At 38.4% G+C, this 25,753-nt stretch overlaps 1 protein-coding gene across 6 annotated transcripts in view; it reads right to left on the minus strand.

The window, feature by feature from the left end:
- ncor2 (nuclear receptor corepressor 2) overlaps nt 1–25,753 on the minus strand; it is a 100,666-nt gene that overhangs the window by 55,473 nt on the left and 19,440 nt on the right. For 5 of the 6 annotated variants that reach the window (XM_089119492.1, XM_089119489.1, XM_089119490.1 and 2 more), the window contains exons 2-4: nt 16,562–16,752; nt 14,114–14,244; nt 7,642–7,819 (exon numbers count right to left, since the gene is read on the minus strand). In XM_089119492.1, the coding sequence (XP_088975618.1) occupies nt 7,642–7,819; nt 14,114–14,244; nt 16,562–16,657 (405 nt within the window). In that variant the 5' untranslated portion in view covers nt 16,658–16,752. Of the gene's footprint in view, nt 1–7,641; nt 7,820–14,113; nt 14,245–16,561; nt 16,753–25,059; nt 25,079–25,753 lie in introns of those variants that run through there. The other variant, XM_089119488.1, reaches the window with a different exon arrangement.

Genomic DNA, 25,753 nt, shown 5'->3' on the forward strand with positions numbered 1-25,753 from the left:
CATACACACACTCCCTCTCGTACATATATGTTTGTGAGGACATTCATTGACAATGCAATCTCTAGCTCCTTACCCTTTAAGCGCATAACCCTTAACCTTATTATAACCTTATCCCTATAAAACCAAGTCTTGACCCTCAATCAGAACTTTAAAGGGTCTCAGAAAGTATGGACCAGCCAAAATCTCTTCACAAATTTGTGAATCAAAACTACTCCTTTCCTAGTAAAACATTAACTTGATTTTCTAAAGTCAATAAATATGCGACAGCTGAAACCAAACCATGTCAATCTCTGTGTAATATATAATTTATTTAAGCCACAAAATAAACTTCCATAAAATAAGTATAATGAACTAAGCAAAAACCTTCTGAATCTATCCAGCATAATTATAAGTAAAAGGGCTGAAAAAAATTTGCATTTCAAGCTTGTGAATTATTATCACATCCGTCAAAAACTTTGTCAGACTGTCCGTTGGAATAGTAGAATTAAAAGCATTGACGACACACTCATGGGCATCAACAACTTCACTGAATACTAATAAATAAATAATTATTACCTTACGATCCATGTGTTTTCAAATCCACATCATTTGAATTTCATAACATCAATATCTGCGTATGGAAGTAGAAATTTGATCTTCACTCGCTGAAATTCAATCGGAATGATCAGGGAACAGAGAGAAATACTTCCCACTGCATTCTAAACAGAATAAACACTAACTGGAAAACTTCACCGGGTTTGTGAATTTTATGTACGAACACATCTGAGATTCCAGATTGTAACATATTCAATCATTTTCCATTTATAATTTTGGCAATAGATGAATTGTTAAATGAGTGATCTTGAGACGAGTCCCTGTAGTCGTCCAGTTTGACACTCATGCTGATATAATATTATGGACTTGACAGGGTTTTTTTCTATATATAAAATGTATTTTGAATACTATATTGTCAGATGTTTAAAAGTGAAAATTCAGAAAAAAATTGTGAAAATTCAGCCTTGCATCACAGGAATAAATTACACTTTAAAATATGCAGAAAAATTAACTTAAATGTTAATACTATTTCACAATATTACTATTTTTACTGAATTTTTGATCAAACAAATGCAGACTTGGTGAGTTATGATTTCCGTGATACAAAAATGTATATTAATACATCAAAAGCAGGACTATACACTTGATCAAATTGCGATATGGACTAAAGCACAATATTTAAAGCACAAAAAGATTGCTATTTATATTCGATGTGTGCATGTACAACATGTCTGAGTGAAATGAAGATCTTTGTCATCACCATCTCTGTTCGAAATCTGCAATTACAGTCATTCGCGGAATTATCAACTTTACACGAGTTGTACTTCGACACCCTCGACACGGCACAGCGCAGATGAACACAATCTTTGAGACTGAGGCTGTCAGTAACCGTGCCAGTGGGGATATTGGCATTCAGAATCACAGATTATTCTTTTTGGAAGTATGACCAACATAATAATTGTCACTGGAAAAGATCATCTGAACTTCCGGTAGTAAGAAACATCCACATCCACCTTCAACAGAAAAACATAATTATTGACTCCTAAGTTTTGAACGGTAGTTTATATTCAAATAACTCATTTTCAAAATACAAAAGTCTTTTTCAAATACAAATTTATCTCAGATCACGATATTCACATAATGTGTGTTACACTAACGGCACCATCTCTTACCACTGCTCCATCTGTTTTCCTGAAGCCAAAATTTCACTTTCTTTTCACTTTCATTGCCAGCTCGCTCTGATGGTTCCATCGCTCTTGAAAGTCAAACTCAATGTGTGTGAACATATAGACTGTGAAGCGCAAGTAACGCGTCTGAAGCGGTGTGGAGTAGAAGACAGTAATGAGGTTAGCGCGACCAGATTTTACGCACATGTCGGAGCTGATGCTGAAAATAGACAGGCGAACAGACAGGCGACAAAATAAACACATTAATCGATACTCTTGCGGACGCGTCGATGCATCGACTCGTCGGGCTGTATAATCTGTGGATCGATATACGAATCGATTAATATTTACAGCCCTACTAGTAAGTGACCAATCAGTATTTGCACGCCGTCTAATTGAGACAAGCAGCTTTCTGTGTGTGCTTCAGATGTGCACACACAAAACTTCTTAAACAGTGAACTCAAGTTCTTTCATGTCTTCTTGCTTAATTTGACAAGGTGTGAAAAGCCCAATCAGGACAGTTCCTTCTACTGTTCGGAACGTCTTTCACGTTGAAAAGCGCACCTGCATCCGCCATGTTAAGCGCTGAATGATATGGTCGGGTAAGGATAAGGATATTGTAATTACACGTCTGCAAAAATAAATACATAAAAAAGACCGAATTGGTATCGAAAAATGACCACATTTTAAAAATCTAATTTTTGCCCTTCCCTAATCCCAGCACAGATCAGCATTAGTCACTCTAAAGAGACTTAAGAACAGGTAAAATCCAGTTCTGAGCTCAGACTCAATAGCACATAATATGAATCATAGCCCGTCAGTGTAACAAGAGTCACCTGACCCCCTGGGCTGTAACAAGCGATTAGATACAGATGTGCTGGTTCACACCTGTCAGTGTGTGTTGCAGGTATGCTGCAAATGGCATACACAACCCACAATAGTGTATGTGAGAGACTCTTCCCCACTCTGAGCTTTCAGTTCCACTCGCTCAGTTTCATGAGTGTCATCGAGTATGACAGCTCTTACATAAAGAGAGGGCGAGATCTCCTCAGTCCAATTTGACTTGAGTGTCCTTTCAAAAGTCCCACTGCCTGTCTCTCACACAAACATGCTCAAATCTAGGGCTGTCAACTTTAGTCGTTTAGTCGACTGACATTCTTATTGGTCGACCAGTTGCATTTTTTTTTTTACCAATAGAAAGAATTTTTCAATGATTTACTCCTTGATATTTATTCCTTTATAAGCAGTTATTTATTACTGTATTCTAAACATAATTAGCCTATGTTTTGTCCCCGACTTTAAAATGCTTTAATTTAGGCTATTTTTGTAACTGCGCCACAGTTTAGCGCACACACATAATACACTTGGGAACCGCACCTGTGGCCGGCTGCGCTGCTGCTTTGCGCTCGGTAAGGGAAGCTGTATTCATTCAGTTAGAACGCTGCTTGTTTTGGCTTTAGTCGACAAAATGTCCAGGAAATCTAAATCTTTTGTCTGGCTGCATTTTAAAACAAAGACGACAAGACTGTGGAAGGAGGCGATCGCGTTGCTCCATCAAGTCGCGCGCCTACATTTGAAATCGAACTTGAGCGCGCAAAAGACGTGAGCAGCCTTTTAACGGCTATATCCTGCTGACTCAATAGATTGTGTTTTCTTAATGTTTCCGTTTTTATTTGTGCACTTGACGCATTTTAAAATAGCCTAAATAATGCAACAAAACGAAAATAAACCTATACGCGGTCCTACAGCCTATTATTAGGATTGTTTTTAGGCTATTTGGGTTTTTTGTGTGTTGTTTTAAAACGCCTTGATCGTCAGGACGAAAGTTAACCCATAGCTTTGAAAGTAAAGAAGAATATAAAGCCTGTATAAACGAGAGCTTTTGTTGGGATTTTTCATTATGTGGCAGAGTTATATTTTTTGCAGCGTGTGGTGTGGTCAGGTGCGCGATTGCGACTGTTACTAAAGACCTAGGACAGAGCTCTTCATTTTTTGCAGTTAAAAAAAAATCACTTAATTTTCAAAGAATTGTATTATTATTATAGTTTTATTTATTTGTGATGTTTTTTCGTTGTTGTTTTATAAATGCTCAATGACAATTGTTTAAAACATGTTTAATCAAAACAGGTTGGTTTTTTTTTGTTGTTTTTTCGACTAATCGACTAATCGTTGCGCAGTTAAAGACTTTGGTCGACTAAGGATTTCTTTGGTTGACTACAGCCCTACTCAAATCCTCATGTAAATATCCTCTATCGCTCAACCGTCACATCTAGGTCAGCTCCATTACTAATTAATTACTGTTGCACAATGGTTTCCACCTACACACAGTCACACACACTCAGTTCTCCCTGCAAGCCCCATATTGTCATAGCTGCTAAAAATACAAAAAAGCTTTAGGGAGAAGTCATAACAACTCAACACAACAACTCTGGATTGAGAGCGTGATCACCCTGACCTCAGAGCACCACTAACGCAGGCTTGCTCTAAGGGTGTAATGATTCTGCCCTTTACATCACGCCACAAGCAGGAGGTGTGATCACAGTGACCTTAATCCTGCTGCACGCACACACAAACTCAGATGCACAATAAAGGGTAGGGCTGCGTGATTAACGCAAATGATTTTCGGTTTAGATTTTGTCTTCCAATGATTATGAAAGCAGAGCAATAATCATTTTACCTTGATTATCTTGTTGTCACTTTACGGGTTGTTTCGTTCCTCCCCTAAGCCAAACTTAATGTACAAATCAGCCAAATAAGTAAGTGTTGTAAAATGCAGTCTACTGTTGCTAAACTGCGGGAGGTGTCTGATAATAAACAGTGTCATTAAAAGAGCATTTAGCCACGAAAGAGATACTATTCCCAAGGCAGCTTTCTGTGCACAAGTCTGAGACGGAGTGGAATGCGCATAGGCAAAGTACTGCGGTCAAATACCCTACACAAACATTTTTCGTAATGTCGTAAGCACAGACAGTTATTTTTTTAAAGGGATACTCCACTTTTTTTGGAAATAGGCTCATTTTACAACTCCCCCAGAGTTAAACAGTCGAGTTTTAACGTTTTCGAATCCATTCAGCCGATTTTCTGATATTTAGAATAATGTCAGTAACCAGACAGTTTCTGGTCTCATTGAAATGTACTATTGAAGTCAATGAGACCAGAAACTGTCTGGTTACTGGCATTCTTCTAAATATCAGAAAATAGTCTGAATGGATTCAAAAATGGTAAAACTCAACAGATTAACTCTGGGGGAGTTGTAAAATGAGCCTATCTCCAAAAAAGTGGAGTATCCCTTTAAGTGAATGTAAACAGTTGAGAAAGTAAACGTGTGTAACAGTATATTGGATCCGTGCATTCGGTCTCAAAGTGACAGCAGCCCAAATTACTGGTTTAGTCAGTGTCAATGTTAATCGAACAACAAAAGACTAATAAAGATAATAAAGACAAAAAAATATGTTTTGAGGATCTTTTACACGCTATTTCAGCAAAAACTAATATTTGAATGCAGCTATCAATAATTGTGAAATTTTACTTTTAGTAATTGTTATATATATATATATATATATATATATATATATATATTAGGGCTGTGCAAAAGTTAATTGCGATTAATCGCATCCAAAATAAAAGTCTGTTTTACATAATATATTTGTGTGTGCTGTATATAATTATTTTCTATATATAAATACCTATGCATGCATGTATATATTTAAGAATTATTTGAGCTTGAATTCTGTATATATATATATAAATACATAATCTATATTATATAAATATAAATATTTTATATAGGAATAACACATTTTCTTAAACATATGTATGCATGTGTGTCTATTTATATATACAAAATAATTATATACAGCGCACACAAATATACTATGTAAACACAGACTTTTATTTTGGATGCGATTAATCGCAATTAACTTTTGCACAGCCCTAATATATATATATATATATATATATGTAAAACGGTTAGTTCCAATCCTTGATTCTGATTAGTCGATAGTTGTGCTTTGTGTTCTTTTTATCACTGCACAACATTTTAGTTCCTATGTTGTTTTTATTTGAGCTTTCATGCATATTACACATTGGAACGTTGTTGCTGTTCACGGTCAGGCACTATTTTTTTCTAGTGGAAAAAAGGCTTTTAGTGATTTTACTTCATGAAATTTGCACTAATACATACTCCGTTTCGTGTCGTGCCTAACAACGCCCTTCAGCCGTTCTTTATTCACGGGAAAGCACAGCCTCTCGTACCTTATTGTTTACATATATATATTAAAGACAGCTTAAACAAATATTCATCTATATTTAGTTTATATAGTAAAAACTATGCAGTGTTATTTTACATTTAATTGTTACATTTCAGTACCAGAATACTACCATTAGACCTTATTTTATTTGTAACTTTCTTCTATTGTATTTATCTATGCTTGTGTATTTGTTCTTAATTTTTTACTGACTGTTCACTTGTCTTTAACAATGTCTGAACTTTTTGCTGGACCGAAAAATGATCTTATCCGCGACTCAAAAACAGAACTGTGAGTTTTGTGATACGTTGCATCTCTGAAAATTCTTTTAAACTTTTGCCAACAGCAGCATCGTGCCTCCTTCTGCACAATTTGACTCGTCTCCCGAGTCTTGTTGTGAAGAAGAGAATAGTGTGAGTCTCTCAAACAGTCAATAAACACTCTCACTATTGGCTATGTGATGCACACTTGGTAAAACCTGATACAATCTGGTGACACCTATAGTTGTAAAGCACCAGAAATTAATCTCACATGGTGTGAGGCAGCAGTATGTTTTTATAAAGAGGCTGCATATACTCCACCTACACACACACCCCCTTCACAGAGCCCCTGACCTAGAAAAGTGAGTTCCTAAGATGTTGCAGAGTTATTCCAAACATCTGCCAGTGCCGTTTACCGTTACACCACATTCATTCACATATTCATTCCTTCAAAACCTAACAAATAAAGCCACAACTGCCAGAACTCAGAGATTCTGCTATTACTGACATAACTCTCTAAGATGCAATCTTTTAGACAGTCACAACCCAAACAGTATCTAGACACACATATCTGTTCAGTGTTTCCCACAGGATTTTTTATACTTTAGTGGGTGGTCCCCGGTCCCTCTAAGGGGCTTCGGAGGCATGCCGAGCTTTTATTTTGACAGAAAATGCAGTCAAGTTTTTATTTTGGTGGAAAACAAGTTTACAAACGAGTCTCATTACAAATCTTGTGAAATGCTTATGCAATAATGCATAACTGCATTCCCAAATGCAAGCTGAACTCAGCACATGCACAGTTCACTGCAGTCATTCACTGTGAACTGAGACGCAGAGCTGATCACGTGCTGATACCACAGATAAATCAATGTATGGGAAACACTGCTCTTCTTAGCAGGCTTGTGTGGTGGTAAATGGCAGTGTTGGCCGGGTGATAAAGACTCAGGCCAATGAAAAATGACAGGCTGATTTATGAGGCCAATAAATATGGACTAAGTGATAATCTGCTGAACAGACTTATTCTCACTCTTCTCTACAGTCAAACCATGTAGCATGCAGGATCCATCATCCTTTCAATAGCCTAATCCCACAATAATCACAACGCACAAGCCTGAGGATTCAGAGCCAGAACGTTAACTTTAAAGCTTTATTCTTCAATGCATCGCGATTCTGAATTTAGTATTTCTCCCGCATGTGTGCGATAGAGACAGGCTGATTGTGCTTTACCTTTAAGCAATTTAATGCATCATTGAAGTATTCAATGTAGTGTAGATTTGAGGCAAAAAAGTTAAAACAAGTTCTTGGTTGTAGATTGTAATTGGCAATTCACTAGTATCTTGATTCCCGCCAAAGGCAGACATATCCAGTAATTAGCAATATATACTAATCTGGCATCTGGGTTTTAACAACAATCTGTAAATTAGATTTGCTGACCTTTGCCATTTCCTCAGCTCCACCCACATTGAGGGGCTGACGATGGGCTGAGTGACGAATAAGAGAATCAGTCCCGATTTCCAAGCGAGGACGCTTCATCTCAGAGTACTCCACTTCTGATTGGCTGCTGTGGTCCTGCAGGTAAATGTGTTCATATCGGATGTGGGACTCTTGACCTCTGTAGAGGAAGAAAAGAGCAGGAGGAGAAGTGAATTATGGCTAAAATACAGACATTAACCTGATTTCAAAAGAATGTCAGGATGAAAAGGTTGACAAAGTGGACTCATTGTTTTTACACACACTTAAGTTGACATTTAACAGCAGTTACTTCAACAAAACACAACAGAGCTCAAATGGTTGAATAATGATTCCAGTAATACACGACACTTTAAGTTCGGGCAAGACTTCATTTTATTAATTGGGGATTAATTGGATCATGAAAAAGTGGGTGTTTCAAACCAGAATGAAGTCAAACTAAATGTGTAACATCAACTAGCAATTAATAATTTTGGAAAGGATGCACTGCCTAAAAAGTCTACTTTTAACAACACTCATAACATATTTCTCATAGTTGAGAGAAAATAAACATTGTCCAAAACAAAATCTACAAAATACAATACAATGTTATGGATGACTGAGATTCCCCATAGACATACGAACCAGCACTTATCACCAGCACTAGACATTTAATAAGGATGAGTCCACTGAAACAACCAGTAATACAAGACCAGTCAGGACAGGTCATGATGATCTCTGCAATTACTCCACAAATCATGGGCTAAGTAAGTACAGGCCTTTCGGACCAAAGATGAGTATAACCATGGCAATGTTTGAGTGCTGAAGGCAACAGTGCCTTGCGGTGCTTGGTACAGGAGTGAGCCTTTTCACACAAGAGTGCGAGTAGTGTACTGACTGACCTTGATGGTGGTGGAAAGATTGTGTGATATAAGTGGAAAAGAGAGGTGCTTGAACTTCACACAAATACATTATTCACATCAATCTCACATACACACGTCTCTTGTTCTCACTTTAAGTCAACCAAACATCTGTCCTTCCTGTGTTACATCTGATTCTACAAAGCAGCAATAATACAGAGTGTGATTCGATGCCAATGCTTCATCCCCGTCCAAAGTGAGTCTGTGGCTGCACGATTTGTGTGGGGGAAGATTGAGCTTTTTTATTTATTAATTTAATTATTATTATTTAAATAAATCATCACTATTGTAATGTTTCACTTTCAAAAAAAAAAATATAATAAAAAGTAATAATTGAGTAATAATTGAAAAGCAAAAGTAATAATTGAAAAGCACCCCACAGAGAGAACAGTACAACTGTAATACATTACATATGTAATTTATCTTAATTTCTTCTTTTTCAAACAATAAACATTTTTTTTTTTTGTGGAGAACCACAGTGAGCAGACCTTCTCATTGTTTTGAAAGACAGTTGCCGCATGACATGTTGAGTTCCCAAATGCATGTTATAAGCGACCCAAACTTATATTATTTTGATTAATCATGCAGACTTACATGTATGCATTTTGATTGAGGCACTAATAGGGTGAGTTGCTGTACTTTGTGTGGTCAAGTGGTTCACAGGCCTTCCTGTAGCTCAGACTGATCAAGAGCAAACACATATATTACACACATAAACCCAATAACCCTAAACGGCAACAGAACAGATCACACTAAAACCACATGTACACACACACACACACAGCTTAAAGACTTTCCCATCCTGTGCCAAAGCCAGAGATCAGACACATATGAACACACTAAAAATACACACGTGTACGCAATACCCCTACGCAATACATCTACACATCCCCATTAGTTTCCCCACAGATCACACACACTGCAGACTGTCTGTTATACTTATAAAAACTATAATACCGTGCACAAACTTTGCATTTAAATAAGTAAAAAACATTCAGAGGTGAAATCAGGTCATTAAGATTAAGACAAACTAGAGGTTTAAAAATATAGCGCTTGTGCATAAATGGGTGTGCCTAAGTGAGTGGATTGAACTCCGTTGAGAACAAGAATGGGTGTATACCTCAGATCCATTTCATGGTCTAACCAGCTTAAATAAACAGTACACATAGACTCCAGCACAGAGCGTGATTAACGCAAACAAATGCTGACGTAAATGCATGCGTGCGTGCCAGTACCACACCACACAGACAATGAAACAGAGAGCAGGGAGGGACATTATAATGATATGTGAATACTACAGCCAAAATGACACTTTAAGAGCACTTGAAGTGAAGAGAAGAAAAGATGTCAGACCCTTTCCTTATTATATAAAATCACACACACAACTGCTCAATTCTGGCCTGAAATCAAAGTCAGAGAGTTCAAAGAACCAAAGTCACATTGGAATTGGCTTTGATTAAACTTGCATTGTGTGAATAACCATTATTACATCAAATTTTTGAAACTGAAACAATAGGGTTTCTATTAGTGCTGCACAATTAATTATATCGCAATTGCGATGTCAAGCCTATGCGGTTAATTGACGTAAAATTCTGGGATTTTAAATTAAACATTAGATCTGTTAACACAATTAACGCAGTAGGCCTATCTGTTCATTTTTGTCATCCTTTGGCTAGTGTTACATGATCCGCGCTCTTATTCATACAAATGCTTAAACCATTGATTCGTTACAAGACTAAAAAAGATGGCGTTGACTGACACACACACACACAGAGAAAGACTCGCGCCAGAATCATGCGTGCGCACAAGACAGCACACATGATATAGTTCTCTTTTGTGCGAACAAAAACACACAATTGACCTATGGCTAAGCCACGACCTCAAACATGATGAGCCAATCACGTTGCGCAGCTAACCCAATAGAGAGCCTAAGTCCCTCCCCTTCCAGTCGACCACCATGGGACCTTATTACGGAAAAATATTGAATGGTAGTCAATGGCGAGAGATAAAAAATATTTTGATCTCGTTTGAATTGTGCCCTGAATTACACATATGATGTTTGTCAATTTAAAAGATACATTTTAAAGTAAAGAAAGTCGCAGTTTGATGTAAAACCGTTGAGGTATAAGACTGTAATTACAAAGACTACAAACCCCAAAGGCGCATATTTTCTCTCAATGAATGAAGCTAACTTTACTGAGGCTATTGTCTGTCATTGTTTCTATAGTCCTACGTTTTAATCGTAACGTTACGCCGTCGTACCTGAGTGTTTTGTACCAGACTACACACACGCAAGCAGCGGATCTCACTCGTTGTTTCGCTTCCCGGGAGATGTAGTTCATAGAGTTCATAGTTCATTTTCACATAAAACTAAATGTTACTCTTCTGTTTTATGACAAACTGCGACGTTTTTGACTTTCAGAATTATCTTTTAAATTGAAAAACATCATATGTGTAATTGAGGGCACAGTGCGTACCTCCATTTGTCTACTATTAAGTTTTTCAAATGCGATCTACTGCGGCTCTATGTTCACACGCTTGTTTTGTCTTTCTGTATTTATTTTATCAATGTATCCATATAATTCAATTAATTTTAAATAAAAATTAAATGAATTATATATTTGAGATGTTTTAGTTTATACCTTCACATCTGAACAACATGTCTGTGTAAATTTGTTTCAACAAAAATTGTTAAAACATAATATGTTGGAGATTATTATCAAAATAACTGGTGGAACTAACACTGGTGGAACTAATCTAAACCAAAGCAAACATAGCACGTACATTAGCAAAACACAATCTGTGAAACTATACACTATAACCAAAATCACCCAATTTCAATAACTTACATAATCGTATTACACTGCAGCTTCCATCCATGCTCTTGCTCTCTTTCTGTGAGAGGGCAAGATAATCTGATCTACAGGCAGGATTCGTCATACACAGTCAAGAGAGTGACACAGAGAGGTTTAACTGGCCCCTGACCTCATTCTGAATTGAGGACAGATCATGTGTGCTGAGTGTTTGAACAATTATAGAGGAACTTTGCTCTTGTACTGCTGCCATGCTCTCTGTCTCTCCTCCCTCTACTGCCATCATTCCATCTCACTTTCACTAGCACACTTTCAAACACCACGGTAGGCCAACCCTTTTCCTTTCCATCCATGTTGCTTTGATCTCCCTTTATCCCTTATTATCACTCGTTCTGAAGAGGCTAAAAGGTGATTAGACCACAAAACACTGTTTCAACCCTTATCACTTATGTCATCACAAAACGACAAAAAAGGTTCATGTCTTTAAAAGACCAAAGGCAGACCACAATTTACACAGCCAAAACTTAAAGATCAAAATAAAAAAGGTCTACAAATTGATCCAGGTGCATTCGATCCTTTGATTCATATTGTGCAGCCTTACTACTCCATAACAATTATTTTAAGATGTGATTGTGCATGCTACAAAATTTGTAATTTTATTTTGCACTCAATGTTTAATTTGCACTAATTGTTTTTCATTTTTACTGTCGAACCACCATCAAAAAAGTAAGCAAACCATTCCGCAGTGGGGAAGAGCAGAAATACACATCTTACCCACCCACAATCACTTCAGCATTCCAGTTAATCCATTCTACCAGCAGCTCTCTGAATCTCAGGGGGTGTTAGTTCATCTCCTGTGAGAACATCCAGTTCCACTGTACTGGGCTCTGATTATACACCTCAGCTCACACACACACACAACATTCAGCATTCAGACTGAGAAGAAACACCTCTATTCTTAATACACCCACATATGGTTTTTCCTGCATTGACATTTCTTTGGCGGCCACCGAAATGAATTTTGCCCCGCCAAAGCCTTATTTGATCGGTGAGTGATGATGACTGCTGCGCTTGTGACGGCCCATGTTAACTGAAAGAACGAGCAGAGAGAGAGCCCTAGTCACGTGCACACTCTCACCATCTTCAAACTTGCTCATCCATCAATCTTGCTCTCTCTCCCTCGCTCATATTAATCAAAATCAATTGACACGATAGCAAATGTTCGTAAGACCGAAGTTTCATGTGGAGTATTCAGAGATTTTTTCTTGAATTACCACTGGGTGTGAGTTGTTCTAAAAAGAAACATTGACAACAGGAATGGAAGAAAATTATTTTTGGAACAAAATGTATTTTTGATGCTTCAAAACATTCTAACTAACCCCACTGGTGTCACATGGACTACTTTGATGATGTCTTTATTTCCTTTCTGGACAAGGACAGTATATTGTACATACATTTTAAACGGAGGGACAGAAAGCGCTCGGACTAAATCTAAAATATCGTAAACTGTGTTCCGAAGATGATCGGAGGTCTTACGGGTTTGGAACGACATTAGGGTGAGTCATTAATGACATAATTTTCATTTTTGGGCGAACTAACACTTTAAAAGCAATCTTTTGTTGTTTTGACAACAATATTAAAGACAGACACTTATGGCTTCTGTCACTTTAAAGGCTAAAGCACGGATCCATTACTGTTTTCATTATACTGTCTGTCACACTGTCACGCATTTTATGCTTATTTACAGTAAGACATAACCGACTGTGTTAACGAGCATACTAACCAAGACCAAAATGTACACAATTTTATGCATTTTTTCCAGATAGAGCAATATAATCAGTGAAAAATAACATTCTTTTGCTACTGGCGAGCTATTTGTGTGCACGCAGAGAAATCCATCTCTCAGATAGCGCGAGTACTGAATAGTTTAAAATCGTTTAAATGCTTAAACTGGTAAGACTTAAAAAGATGTGAAAATTATCAACTTTAGTTATGATGCAATGCATTTGCGATGCACGATGCAGGCTCGATTGTGCAAGCGATAATTCCATCATGTCCCGACTCTTAAACGCGAGTAGTATCGCTTGACACTTGCATTGTGCAACCTATTTTGTGAGACGGGAAAGAGAAGACGAAGCAGCACCGATAAACACTCACGCTGTTTGTGAAATTGCATCTCACAAAAAGTTTTAAAATTATTGATTTTATATTATAATATATGTGGATTAAATTACTCCACATTTATTACAAATATTCAATCAGTATGCTGAAGTGAATCAATGTTTGAGGGAATCTCCAGAATTTTCATTTTTTTTGAGAAGTTAAAAACTATTGGTTTGAGAATGTTTATGGCAACATATGCAAACTAAACTAATATGGCAGCTTATTTTAATAGGATTGCACAGGCATTCCTACAAGAGTAACACTTCAGGGATCACGCTAAAAGAAAATTCATCCACTCATTTAGAATGTGACATTCTACAGAGCCATTGCATAAGCATTACATAAGAGCAGTAATGCAGAGTAAAATTGACATGGGCAGTGATAAAACATGACTTTATGTCCAGTAATACTAAATGCTTCCCTCAAGCAGCATCTTAAATGAGAGTGAAAGTGTCTTCTATGTTGGTCATTGTGGTCACAACCATAAATGGACAGGACTGAATAGACAAGATCTCAATGCAAAGCAACCGTGACAGCCACAAAATGTTTGTTTGTGTGTACCTTTCACTGCCTGGCTGGAATTCAGACAGAAGGGATGGCCTACGGCGGTGAGGCTGGGAAAGGGATCCATGGGGGAGATGGGAGCCGTAGTCACGAGCATGAGGGTGGTAGTCCACCAGTCCACTAACATCCTAAAAGGAAGCACACATTTCACAAACTCAGAAAATAAAATTGCATAAAATATGTGGCAAGCTGAAGTATAAGCTATATGATAATATTCTCCATTAAATTTAAGTTTTCCAGATTTAATCATACTCCTTACAACATGAAAAAAAATCTAAATGCTAAATCTGAGAATAATTAGTCTAAGTCCTTGGTACTCAACCCAATGCTTACAGATTTCGTACAGCCCTTTAGTTACAGCTTAAAGTCTTACTTGTAGCAAGAAATTGCTCACGTCATATCAGTCATGCACCTACTCCGAAAACTAATCCATCAATTACAATAAACTTTAATTAAGAGTCTAAAACTCGGAAGTGTTACACAGTTGCTAGTTATATTGCTAGTTTAGGCTAAAAATTGTTTAGACTAATATTAAGAATGACCAATTTTTTTTTTAGTCAAATGCTATACAAAAACAATCTGATTTGTGTCAGAGAAAGGACATAACATGAACAAAGATTTGGATGAGGAAGTGTTCCACTTGGCTGGCTAGGGTTAAGTCTCACTGATCTAGATGTCAGTGGGGTTAATAAGAGCAACGGTAATCTGCAGAATGAAGATGCTGGCTGAGGGTCAAATCTCACATGACTAACAGGTCATATCCTAAACAAGATAATCCTCTGTTAGCAAATTTGAGCCAAACACCAGGGCCAGTGTTCCGATTTATATTGTACACACAAGTGTGTGCATGCTTAGTAGTAACGATAGCCACAGACACAGATTACTATAACATATTATACACTCACCTAAAGGATTATTAGGAACTATCTGTTCAATTTCAGAATAATGCAATTATCTAATCAACCAATCACATGGCAGTTGCTTCAATGCATTTAGGGGTGTAGTCCTGGTCAAGACAATCTCCTGAACTCCAAACTGAATGTCAGAATGGGAAAGAAAGCAACTTTGAGCGTGGCACGGTTGTTGGTGTCAGACGGGCAGGTCTGAGTATTTCACAATCTGCTCAGTTACTGGGATTTTCACGCACAACCATTTCTAAGGTTTACAAAGAATGTGTGAAAAGGGAAAAACATCCAGTATGTGGCAGTCCTGTGGACGAAAATGCCTTGTTGATGCTAGAGGTCAGAGGAGAATGGGCCGACTGATTCAAGCTGATAGAAGACCAACTTTGACTGAAAGAACCACTTGCTACAACCGAGGTATGCAGCAAAGCATTTGTGAAGCCACAACACGCACAACCTTGAGGCGGATGGGCTAAAACAGCAGAAGACCCCACCGGGTACCACTCATCTCCACTACAAAAAGGAAAAAGAGGCTACAGTTTGCAAGAGCTCACCAAAATTGGACAGTTGAAGACTGGAAAAATGTTGCCTGGTCTGATGAGTCTCGATTTCTGTTGAGACATTCAGATGGCAGAGTCAGAATTTGGTGTAAACAGAATGAGAACATGGATCCATCATGCCTTGTTACCACTGTGCAGGCTGGTGGTGGTGGTGTAATGGTGTGGGGCCACTTTAGGCCCCTTAGTGAGAATATGGCATAGTTTAAATGCCACGGCCTACCTGAGCATTGTTTGATCATGTCCATCCCTTTATGGCCTCCATGTACCCATCCTCTGATGGCTACTTCCAGCAGGACAATGCACCATGTCACAAAGCTTGAATCATTTCAAATTGGTTTCTTGAACACGACAATGAGTTCACTGTACTAAAATGGCCCCCACAGTCACCATATCTCAACCCAATAGAGCATCTTTGGGATGTGGTGGAACGGGAGCTTCGTGCCCTGGATGTGCATCCCATAAATCTTCATCAACGGCAAGATGCTGTCCAATCAATATGGGCCAACATTTCTAAAGAATGCTTTCAGCACCTTGTTGAATCAGGGTGTACTCACACTAGCCAGTTTGAACCGTGCCCGAGTGCGTTTGACCACCAAAGCGCGGTTCGTTTGACTAGTGTGAGTGCTCCGAACCGTGCCCGGGCGCGGCTCGATTAGCCGGCCCTGGCCCGCTTGGAAGAGGTGGGCCAGAGCACGGTTCAGTTGGACTCGGGCGTGGTTCGCATGCAGTGTGAGCGCTAACCGTGCTGGGGACAATCGTACTCGGGCCCGGTTCATGGCAACCGTGCCTAGTGCGAGTACACCCTCAATGCCACGTAGAATTAAGGCAGTTTTGAGGGTAAAAGGGGGGTCAAACACAGTATTAGTATGGTGTTCTTAATAATCCTTTAGGTGAGTGTATAACAAAAGTGAATGCTTTTTTTGTATAAGAAATTAAAAGAAAATGGATTTAGGTTTTTGTTTTGTAGACAGTGAGTGCAGTACCGTATGGGCTCTCAGCTGCAGAGATACAGAACTAGCAAGGTGACGAGTGTCCACAGGCCTCCGCCCCTGAGGCACTGGCTGAGGGTGCGAGGACATGCTGACGATGCAACTTCCTCTACACTTTAAAAGTGAGTGTGGTCTTGTCACAAACGCTGTGCATCATGGGATGTTGACTCCTGGCAGTCACAGACCTGGAAAGAAAAAGAGAGAAAGCATGGTAGATTAATTGTTAATGACAATAATAATAACATTTATTGACACAAAAACAACCTCTTTGGGATTAACTGCACTTAATTTAAGAAAACAACAAGGAAGGGCAACTGAGAGTTTGATCACAAGTGAGAGAGAGAGAGAGAGAGAGAGAGAGAGAGAGAGAGAGAGAGAGAAAACACCTGCTGCTGGCCAGATACATGTCGGCAAATTGTGTGAATGAATGGATCACTCTGTATCCCCCTCTCATCTCTTTCTAGCCTCGATGGTGAGCTGTCCTGCATGCTAAAACTCCCTGTTTCACAGGTACAACAAAAATACACATTATGGCTAAACAAAGTTAAAGTCCCTTTAAACCAAGTCAGTTTAAACAGCAACTAACATCCCTGCTTATATTTTTTATACTACTCTAACCTATTTGAATGAGGACAGACAAATCGAATTAAACAATGCCTGGATCATATAATATTGATGTACTTTGTGAAAACAGGCAAAAGATCATACTGTAATACATGCTTAACCCATGCAGTTATACAACGTTTTATTGAGATGGATAACAAAATATTAACTGAACTAGAATAAAACTGCAGCAAAGAAGTACTTTGCATTTATATCTATGTTTCCATAAAATGCATTTAATCCATGTTTTAATCTAATATTTAATCCTATATTAAGCACCATTGAACAGTCCGGCAGGAGAGACTGGAGGGCCAAGAGCACACTGCAGTCTTAAAACTTGTCAATCAGAGGTGGTGTTTCCACAAGGTGCTCATCAACACCGTTTTCACCTGTGTGAACTGGACCGGAGACAAGAAAAGCAAAGCACCAGGTTCCAAGTTCCAACCCAACACGGATGGATCCCAAAAACACACCAGATAATGCTCATGAATTCAATGGACATGAATACAATGCTCATGCAAAAAAAGTCGCAAGCAAGTATAACTACAGGATAGGTTCACATAATATTAAAGCAGAGACCTTACAAGAACTATCGTGAACAGATATTACCCACAGGGTTGTTTTGTAACATGATGCCAAGTAGTGTAATTTGTTTAATTAAAATACAGGCCTACTTGTGTGGTATGATGGATGTTCCTACAGCACAGAAAGCTGAAGCAAGTTGAAATAGCAGCAGACCATTTGCCCTTTCATTTGGGTTTCACTAAAGCGGTCTTCAACAGGTGGCACAAAACTAGAGATAATATCAACCAAACAACATTAATATAATTAATAACACTACTATTTTTTCAAATGTATTAGAAAATAATTAAGCGCATACATTTTTGTCAAGCACTTCGCAAACAGGTTTTTGAAACCCAAGACAAGCGTGCCAAACCGTTCTCTTTGCTTAACCGTTCCATTCTGTTTCGATGGATATGGTTTCGTAAAGCCAGACCGATATATCGGACGATATTAGGCATTTTCCAAACTATCAGTATCGGCAGTTATAATGGCCGATAAATGAATATTTCAAAAATAAAATGAAAACGGACGAAACACTCTTGAACCATGTCATGAGTGTTGGAGTTGTATAGTTTGTCCACCAGAGGGCACTCTACACCATCCCTGTTGGCAACACTCGTTGCGTTGGGCACGATACATACATTGCTTGAATAACAATTAAAAGAACATCCCCATCAGTTCTCTTAACTGAAAAAAACATGACAAATTTGTGACCATCATGTCCAGTTTTGCTGCCGAGAGTGAAACGGAATTAGCTAGTAATAATTACGTTACATTGTTACAGTGTAGCAGACTGACTGTCCTTTTAACTTTTGACAATGTGACTGAAGTATTTCTGTAATAGGAGTGTGACAGTTATAGCAATGAGACGCATCATCTCTCCTGTTATATTGAAAATGTATGTTTTACAATTTGCTAAACTATGGCTCATCATAGACTAGCAAACCACAGAGCTAGCTAATGCCACTATCATCAGTCTGTTCTGTTGTGACAATAAAGAAAAGTTTCTTATTAAAATGCATTATCATATTACTTTAGTTAAAACTCATAAATAACTACAAATAACTAATGTTAGGGAAATCTGTTAATGTTTTGTTGCGCGTTTCTGAAAAAAATATCGGCCGATATATCGGAATTTAAATATTTGTATCGGTATCGGCCTTCAAAATCCTTTATCGGTCGGGCTCTATTATGGAGGATGTTCAGAATTGTATTATTCATTTGTGTTCTCGTTGCTCAAATAGCATGTTTAACAAACTACAGAGAAACTGGCAGCCATGCAACAGATAAGTGACCGATCCTGAGTGGAGACATCACAACACAGATTGGCTAATTCCAGCACGAAAACAGCGAGTAGTTAACAGTGAGTGGTGATTTCAGACATTATTTAATTAAAGTGCATTTGTCAGTGCCAAACTACTGACTTTTATTCTGCCTGACAGAAAGAAAAGCTTGTACTGAAGGCGGAGCGGTTTGACCAATCAGATGAAAGGTAAAAAAAAATAATAATAATAATCGTCCTCATACGTGGGGAAGTCCCCACTCCCCAGTATAAACTTTTAACTGGAACGGCCCCCTCAAGTCAAGAGTTGCGACTGGAAAAATAGGGGGAAGCACAAAAACCCTGACTTCAGAATCAAATATGGCCGTTCTCAGTGCATCGACCATATTCAAACAGCAGTATATTATTTATTCGCACTTCTGTTTGTCTGGGTCTCAAACTCAGTGGTACACTACTATCCAAACTATATTTGTGTACATGACACTTAAGGGTTATCTGTGCAAACTACCGCTTTTTTATGCATCTGTATTCTGAAAGAGCAAGCACAATAAAGGTTTGCCTGAACGTGTCCATCTTTGTTTTCTGACCTGTGCAGTGGAACATGGTCAACTTGGATCTGAGTATGATGTCATTTACAGCTACAACATGCCGCCTCCGAGTTAGCAGCAAAAGACAGCTCATGTGAAGCAAAGTATCTTGGGAACAATGATGACATACAGATCTGTGGTGTTCAGTGGTAGGTAGAAAGTTAGTAGACCAACCAAACAGCTACTTTTTTACCACTGGACATCCAATGGAGTGACATTTACAAACCCTCTAATGCCATCAGGCGGTTTAGTTAAAAGTTAAAGAACAGCCCTTTACAGTCTATGGCTTCAGATAAACTGGAGGTGGTGATATCACACTAATAAACAAATGCAAACAGACACACTTCTCTGAATGGGCTTTTCCCCCTGTGGTTGCTGCGCGTCATTAGCTGTACTGCTCAATAAACACACAAACCCACTGCCATCTCAAGGGGCCCCACGACCTCTCTCTCTCATTGACACACAAATTACCATGTGAGAGAAGTCAGTCTCTATAGACATAGAACAGTTGTGTGTCTCTATTTGTACATTACAACCTAAAACAAGGTCCTTGAGTGTTATCAAATACGTTGACATTAAAACGAAGTCAGATCCTCTGCTCTAAACCCCTGTGGCCCTTTTACTACACAAAGAGGAGCACACTACCATCCTTCTTCCTTCCTGTCTGTCACTGAATGATTTACACGGAAAGAGCAGAATGCTTTACTGTGCTGGGTGTATGTGTGCTGGGGGAGGAGATTCAATAGTCCAGGAATGTTTGGATCTCTGAGGTGAAACAAAAAGTCTTTGTCATCCTGAAGGCAAGTCGCAGACTCTAACACATGAACCCACTTGCAGTGTCAAATCAATCACACAACTCACAGACAACACAAGTCTGATAAGACCTCCTCAGGAAAACTCTGGGTTATATCTATGATTTGCACGAGTTGTGATGCCGAAGATAACCACATCTAACAGATACACTACTGTTAAAATTTTGGGGATCAGAAATATTTTTGATGTTTTTGAAAGTTGGTGTTCACCAAGGCTGCATTTATTTAATTAATTAATTATTATTATTATTATTATTATTATTATTAAATATCATTTATTCATGTGATGGCAGAGCTCAGAGCTGAATAATTACTTCAGTCTTCAGTGCCACTTGATCCTTCAGAAATCATTCTAATATGCTGATTTAGTGCTCAAGAAACATTTACTTCTTATTATAAATATTTTAGCTCAATATTTTTGTGGAAACTATAATGCATTTTTTCCAGGATTCTTTAATGAAAGTTCACAAGAAGAGCATTTATTGGAAATAGATGAAAAAATCATTCTAAATTGCATTTAAATTGCATTTTAGATTTGGAAGTTCTCTTGAAGGAGGAGCCTCTTTATTATTAACATAATTCCTGTGGATCATAATCATCTCTTCATGACACATTTGTATAGACGGAAAGCAAATGTACTTAGCTGGTGATGACAGAAGATGCTAATTCTCGTACATCAGAAGAAACTTTCAATGAAATCACACTGAGGTTGTCATCTTAAAATTAGCTTTGTTTTTGTAATGGTTTACAATTAGCATACATTTTGCATTATGGGCTTAATCATGTGCCTGTTGAAAGGATCCACAGACCAGACTCACATGAATGAGTCCAGAGAACTAAGATTTATTTAAAAAGAAAGACACTGGGTGTGAATTGCACATGTGTCCGGTTCGGCTGATCTACTGGCACAGTATGAGCTGTGGAAATCTGGAAACAAACTTACCACTGTTCTCTGGCATCATCAGCTTTGTGAACAAAAAAACAACAACTGCTACAACAAAAAGAGAGAGAAAGAGAGACAGGGAGAGAGTGTGAAGGATAACAAGAAAGGAGGAAGAGAGAAAAGAGAGTAGGAACAGCAAAAGACCGGGAAAGTATTCCTGTGGAATGAGAAAGAGAAGGCGAGATATCTGTATGAGAAAGAGAGTGAGACTATAGGCCCTCAGACAGAAGGGGAAACACATGCCCTGGCACGGATACAGACGCCCACAGGCAAGCTCATGGCTGCCTGCCAACAGCACGAATGAACTCACTTACCCCCCTCTCTCTCTCTTTTCTCTTGTTCTCCCTCTTTCAATCACAGCACTCACTCATTGCCAACTCTTTATTCTTCCTTTCTAGGAGCGGCTGGCTTTTGTATGATCGCACTCCCTTTTTTTTCTCTCCACCTCTCTCTTGCGTTACATCTCTCTTCCTACCTTTTTCCGCCTCTCGTTCTGCTGATAAACACTCAGCTTGAAAGAACTGGAAAGAACCAGTGCTAACTGCCTTACCATTAACCACTGTTTATTTCTATCTTTCAAACACACATTTTTAGGTTTTGAAATCTTGCGTTTTATAGACTCTCACAAAAAGCTGAGCTCAGTTCTTTTGTCTGTCATGATGGATGTAATAAATGTGAGGTGTTTAGCAGTTGAAGAAAGACATCAGCTGATGAGCTTGGGATCAGGTCCCTCCTGCTGGCCCAGTAATGTCAGAGACAGCGTGAGATGGGGTGGCCGTGTGCACGTTCCTTCCCATCCATCTGCATCACCACAACATCTCCATTAATCCAACGGCACAAAATGTCACTTTAAACAACAAGTCATTATCACCTCTAATTTCCTTCAATAAACACCTTCAGTGTTTAAGCTTGAATGTTCAATCTGGGTTTTGGTTTGAATCTGACACACGTTGTGTATTAATTAGTGCACATTTTTTTATTAATTTCATGAATAAATAGGATAAGTTAATATTATAAACTGTTTCGTTGCATCAAGTACTAAGGCTGCACGACTTGGGCCAAAATGATAATCACGATTATTTTGATCAATATTGAGATCACGATTAATTATCACGATAATTTGTTGATTTTAACCAAAACTAACTTTGTCACATAGGCTAATTATAACTGCTTTCACATCCATATTGTGCTACATTCCTATTCCTGCTAATGTACAACTATGTGCATTAAAATAAAACAGGTGCTCTCATTCACCAAAATTCAGTGCATCTCTTTAACAAATAAAAATAAAGAAAACAAATAAAATGTAGCAACTAGTAGGCACTATTTTACATTGTGTATATTTTAGGAAGCAAAATATAAACTTGCATTGTACCTGCATAATGGATGTGAATAAAACGTGCAAAATATACAATCAATAAAAAAACTAATATTCCATAACAGAACCTAACCAAATGAGAACATGTCAAGGCAGAACTATGCACTATGGAAGTTCGATTAATGATTGAAATTCAGAGTCATTGTTATTTGACACTTAAGAAAAGTAAAATGAGTCCGTGATTAGTTGTGAAATCTTACTGCATTCATTTAATCTATTTAATCCTCCATATGAAAGTTTATCTGGTCGAATTATTTCTATTTATTAGACAATAGTACAAAACAAGACGTTTGTATTAGCATACTGATTATTGGAGTCCATTAATGGAACTTTCATGGCTCTTATATAGTAATTATATATATGTAGTATGTATACCAATTTATTAATGCAATTTACTAATGCTCACACTCGGTCTCTCACGCGCACTGTCACTCAGTCTCAGACACAACCGGTATCGCTCACACGCAGACACACTCGAGGTGTTTCTCAATGTCAAGGAAGGATCCTCGGAAGCCGTAATTTCGAGGATGCTATCCTTCGAGCACTTTTGAGTGTGCTTGGACAATCGTCTCTCTTGTTCACTGTAGCTCGCGCGCAGACACACTCGGTCTCTCTCGCGCACTGGAGCTCGCGGAGCCATGTGATCAGACAGTGGTTTACGGAGAGCTAGATTGGCTTTGCAAAAAAAAAAAAAAAAAAAAAAAAAGAGCGTTCTGTGAATGGAATCACGCATTTTAAATATCGCTCGATCACGCGAATTTGATCGTGGGAAGCCAAAATCGTGATCGTGATTAAAATTTGATTAATCGTGCAGCCCTATCAAGTACTGGGGCCATGGTTCACATGGGTAGGGTACTTTGTACTGTCTGTGTGGATGACAATGTTCGTACACCACCACCAAAGAACATTGTTAACCCAGGCAACCCTTTTAAAGATTTTAAAAAGGTATCCTTCCTGTTCTGAAGACCCATTCACCAGATGTTAAAATCTAAAACACAAATGGCATTTTTATTCCTCGTGCAAGTTGATGTTTTATTTACATTACAAATCAGGAAATGCAAGCTTTTGTATCAACAAGCTGTGTGTGAATTTCATGGAATAAGCTTTCGAACAGAAGCGGTATGTATGGTGCTCAAACACACAAAAACAGACGCACTTGTATGAATGGCATATGACAGCTGTTAGGATGCACCTTCACCTGCATCCAGCAAAGCTTTTAATATCACTACTGCTCACATGCAACTCAGTGACTGCCAGCAGATGAAGTTATTGTGTCTACAGTGGGCTTGCTGGTAACCTGGTGTGTGTGTGTTTCAGACTGTATTTTCCTTTTTCAGTTCCTCTTTCTGTTTTCTCCTCTATACCACCCCCTTTCTCTTCTTTCCTCCCTCTTTCCCCTCTCATCTGACCTTTCCATTGTTCTTTCAGCCAGTGGCCCCAGTAGGTTATTTGGGGTCATGGTGCAGGGCAGCTGTCTGACCTCTGCGACAGGCTGTGAATAAAAACACCTACCCCCGCCTAACACAGATAAAACTCTCTATACTGCCCGCATTCTCGCACCACTTAAATCCATATTTGGACTCGGCTCAAATGCTTACAGCTCTGTGCAAAATTACCTTCAGAGCGATGAATGCTTATCATCTTTCACCTTCAAATCTCATCATCAGCCATCTGCCTTCCAACACTGCTGATAAACCACACTACCATAATTCATAGGAGTTTCTGAATGGGTGCCAAATGGGAAAAGTATATTAAACTGTATGCAGAGGTTTTCAAGTTTCACCAAAATTAAGTAAATAAAGGATTTAATAAAGAGAGAGATATAAATACCATAATAAACAGTGTCACACTAATAACATCACATCCTGATTTTTGAAGCTACACAGTCCAAACCACGGGAAATACCACCATTTCCTACTGTTTCGGTGTCCAGTAACAACACCAACCACACATTTACGGCACACTGGTTTACAACCCGACATCCTTAGTATGTCCACTCGGCTCTCAAATACATAGACATCTTACCCATCCCCCGCCTTACGAAACACCCGAGTACAGACACGACCCCTACCCACCTGTACATCAACGCCTAGACCATTTTCAGCATTCGTGTTTTGACAAAAAGCAACATGTACCAAGTACCAAACCGCACGTATGAACTCAACCTGAGTGTAAACAACATGGCAACAAGGAACAACTACTGTTACTATACACTCACAAGTCAGATTCATATAGAAGCATGCATACAGCCTGGTCCCTTTAACAAGCACACACACAACAAGAGAAGAATTTCTGTTGCATAACGGCAGAGTGAATGACTTACCAATAATGTGCAGGATAATCTACACTAATCCTTTCTGTCTGCCCTGCATCATTCACGATCAGCGTCTTTCTGTGTGAGAGAGCAATACCATAACTGTTTTGATCAAGGTCACATAATGAACCACAAGGTGCTTCCATGTGTCTGTGAAGGCAGGGTAGAGTGTACACAAGCAGCTATAGAGGTAACACAGGATGTAGAAAGCCTGAAACAGTGATGCTAGAATCTTAAATGCACACACAAACTTGTGTCAAAGTGTGAAACAAGAAACATGACTAGGAATATTGTACAAATGTCAACTGAGAACATTCTCACAACAAAGATGAAACATTAAACACAGTAAATGATATTTTTTCAGATATTTATCATTTACTCATCCAACACGCTATTATACCAGAGAGGGTGACAAGAATCCAAATTGCTTTAAACTTTAAGACATTGAAAAACAAGTATTGCAAGACATGATGCATTAGCCAAAAGAGTCCATGTAGCTTATGTTATGTTTTCATGCACTTTAAAAATTGAGATCAGTCGAACTAAAACAAAAATTATTCAATTCATATATGAATCTTGATTCTGTCTTCTCTAACACAGTGTCCTACACGTGACGCCACGACACAATAAAGGTTTTTTACTACTAATCTTTTCCATGTTAGTGTATGTCCTAACCAGCCGCAATATGCGACGATTCAATTTT

The sequence above is a fragment of the Pimephales promelas genome, chromosome 14 (assembly GCF_988280905.1).
Source record: "Pimephales promelas chromosome 14, fPimPro1.hap1.1, whole genome shotgun sequence".
Lineage (NCBI taxonomy): Eukaryota > Metazoa > Chordata > Actinopteri > Cypriniformes > Leuciscidae > Pimephales > Pimephales promelas.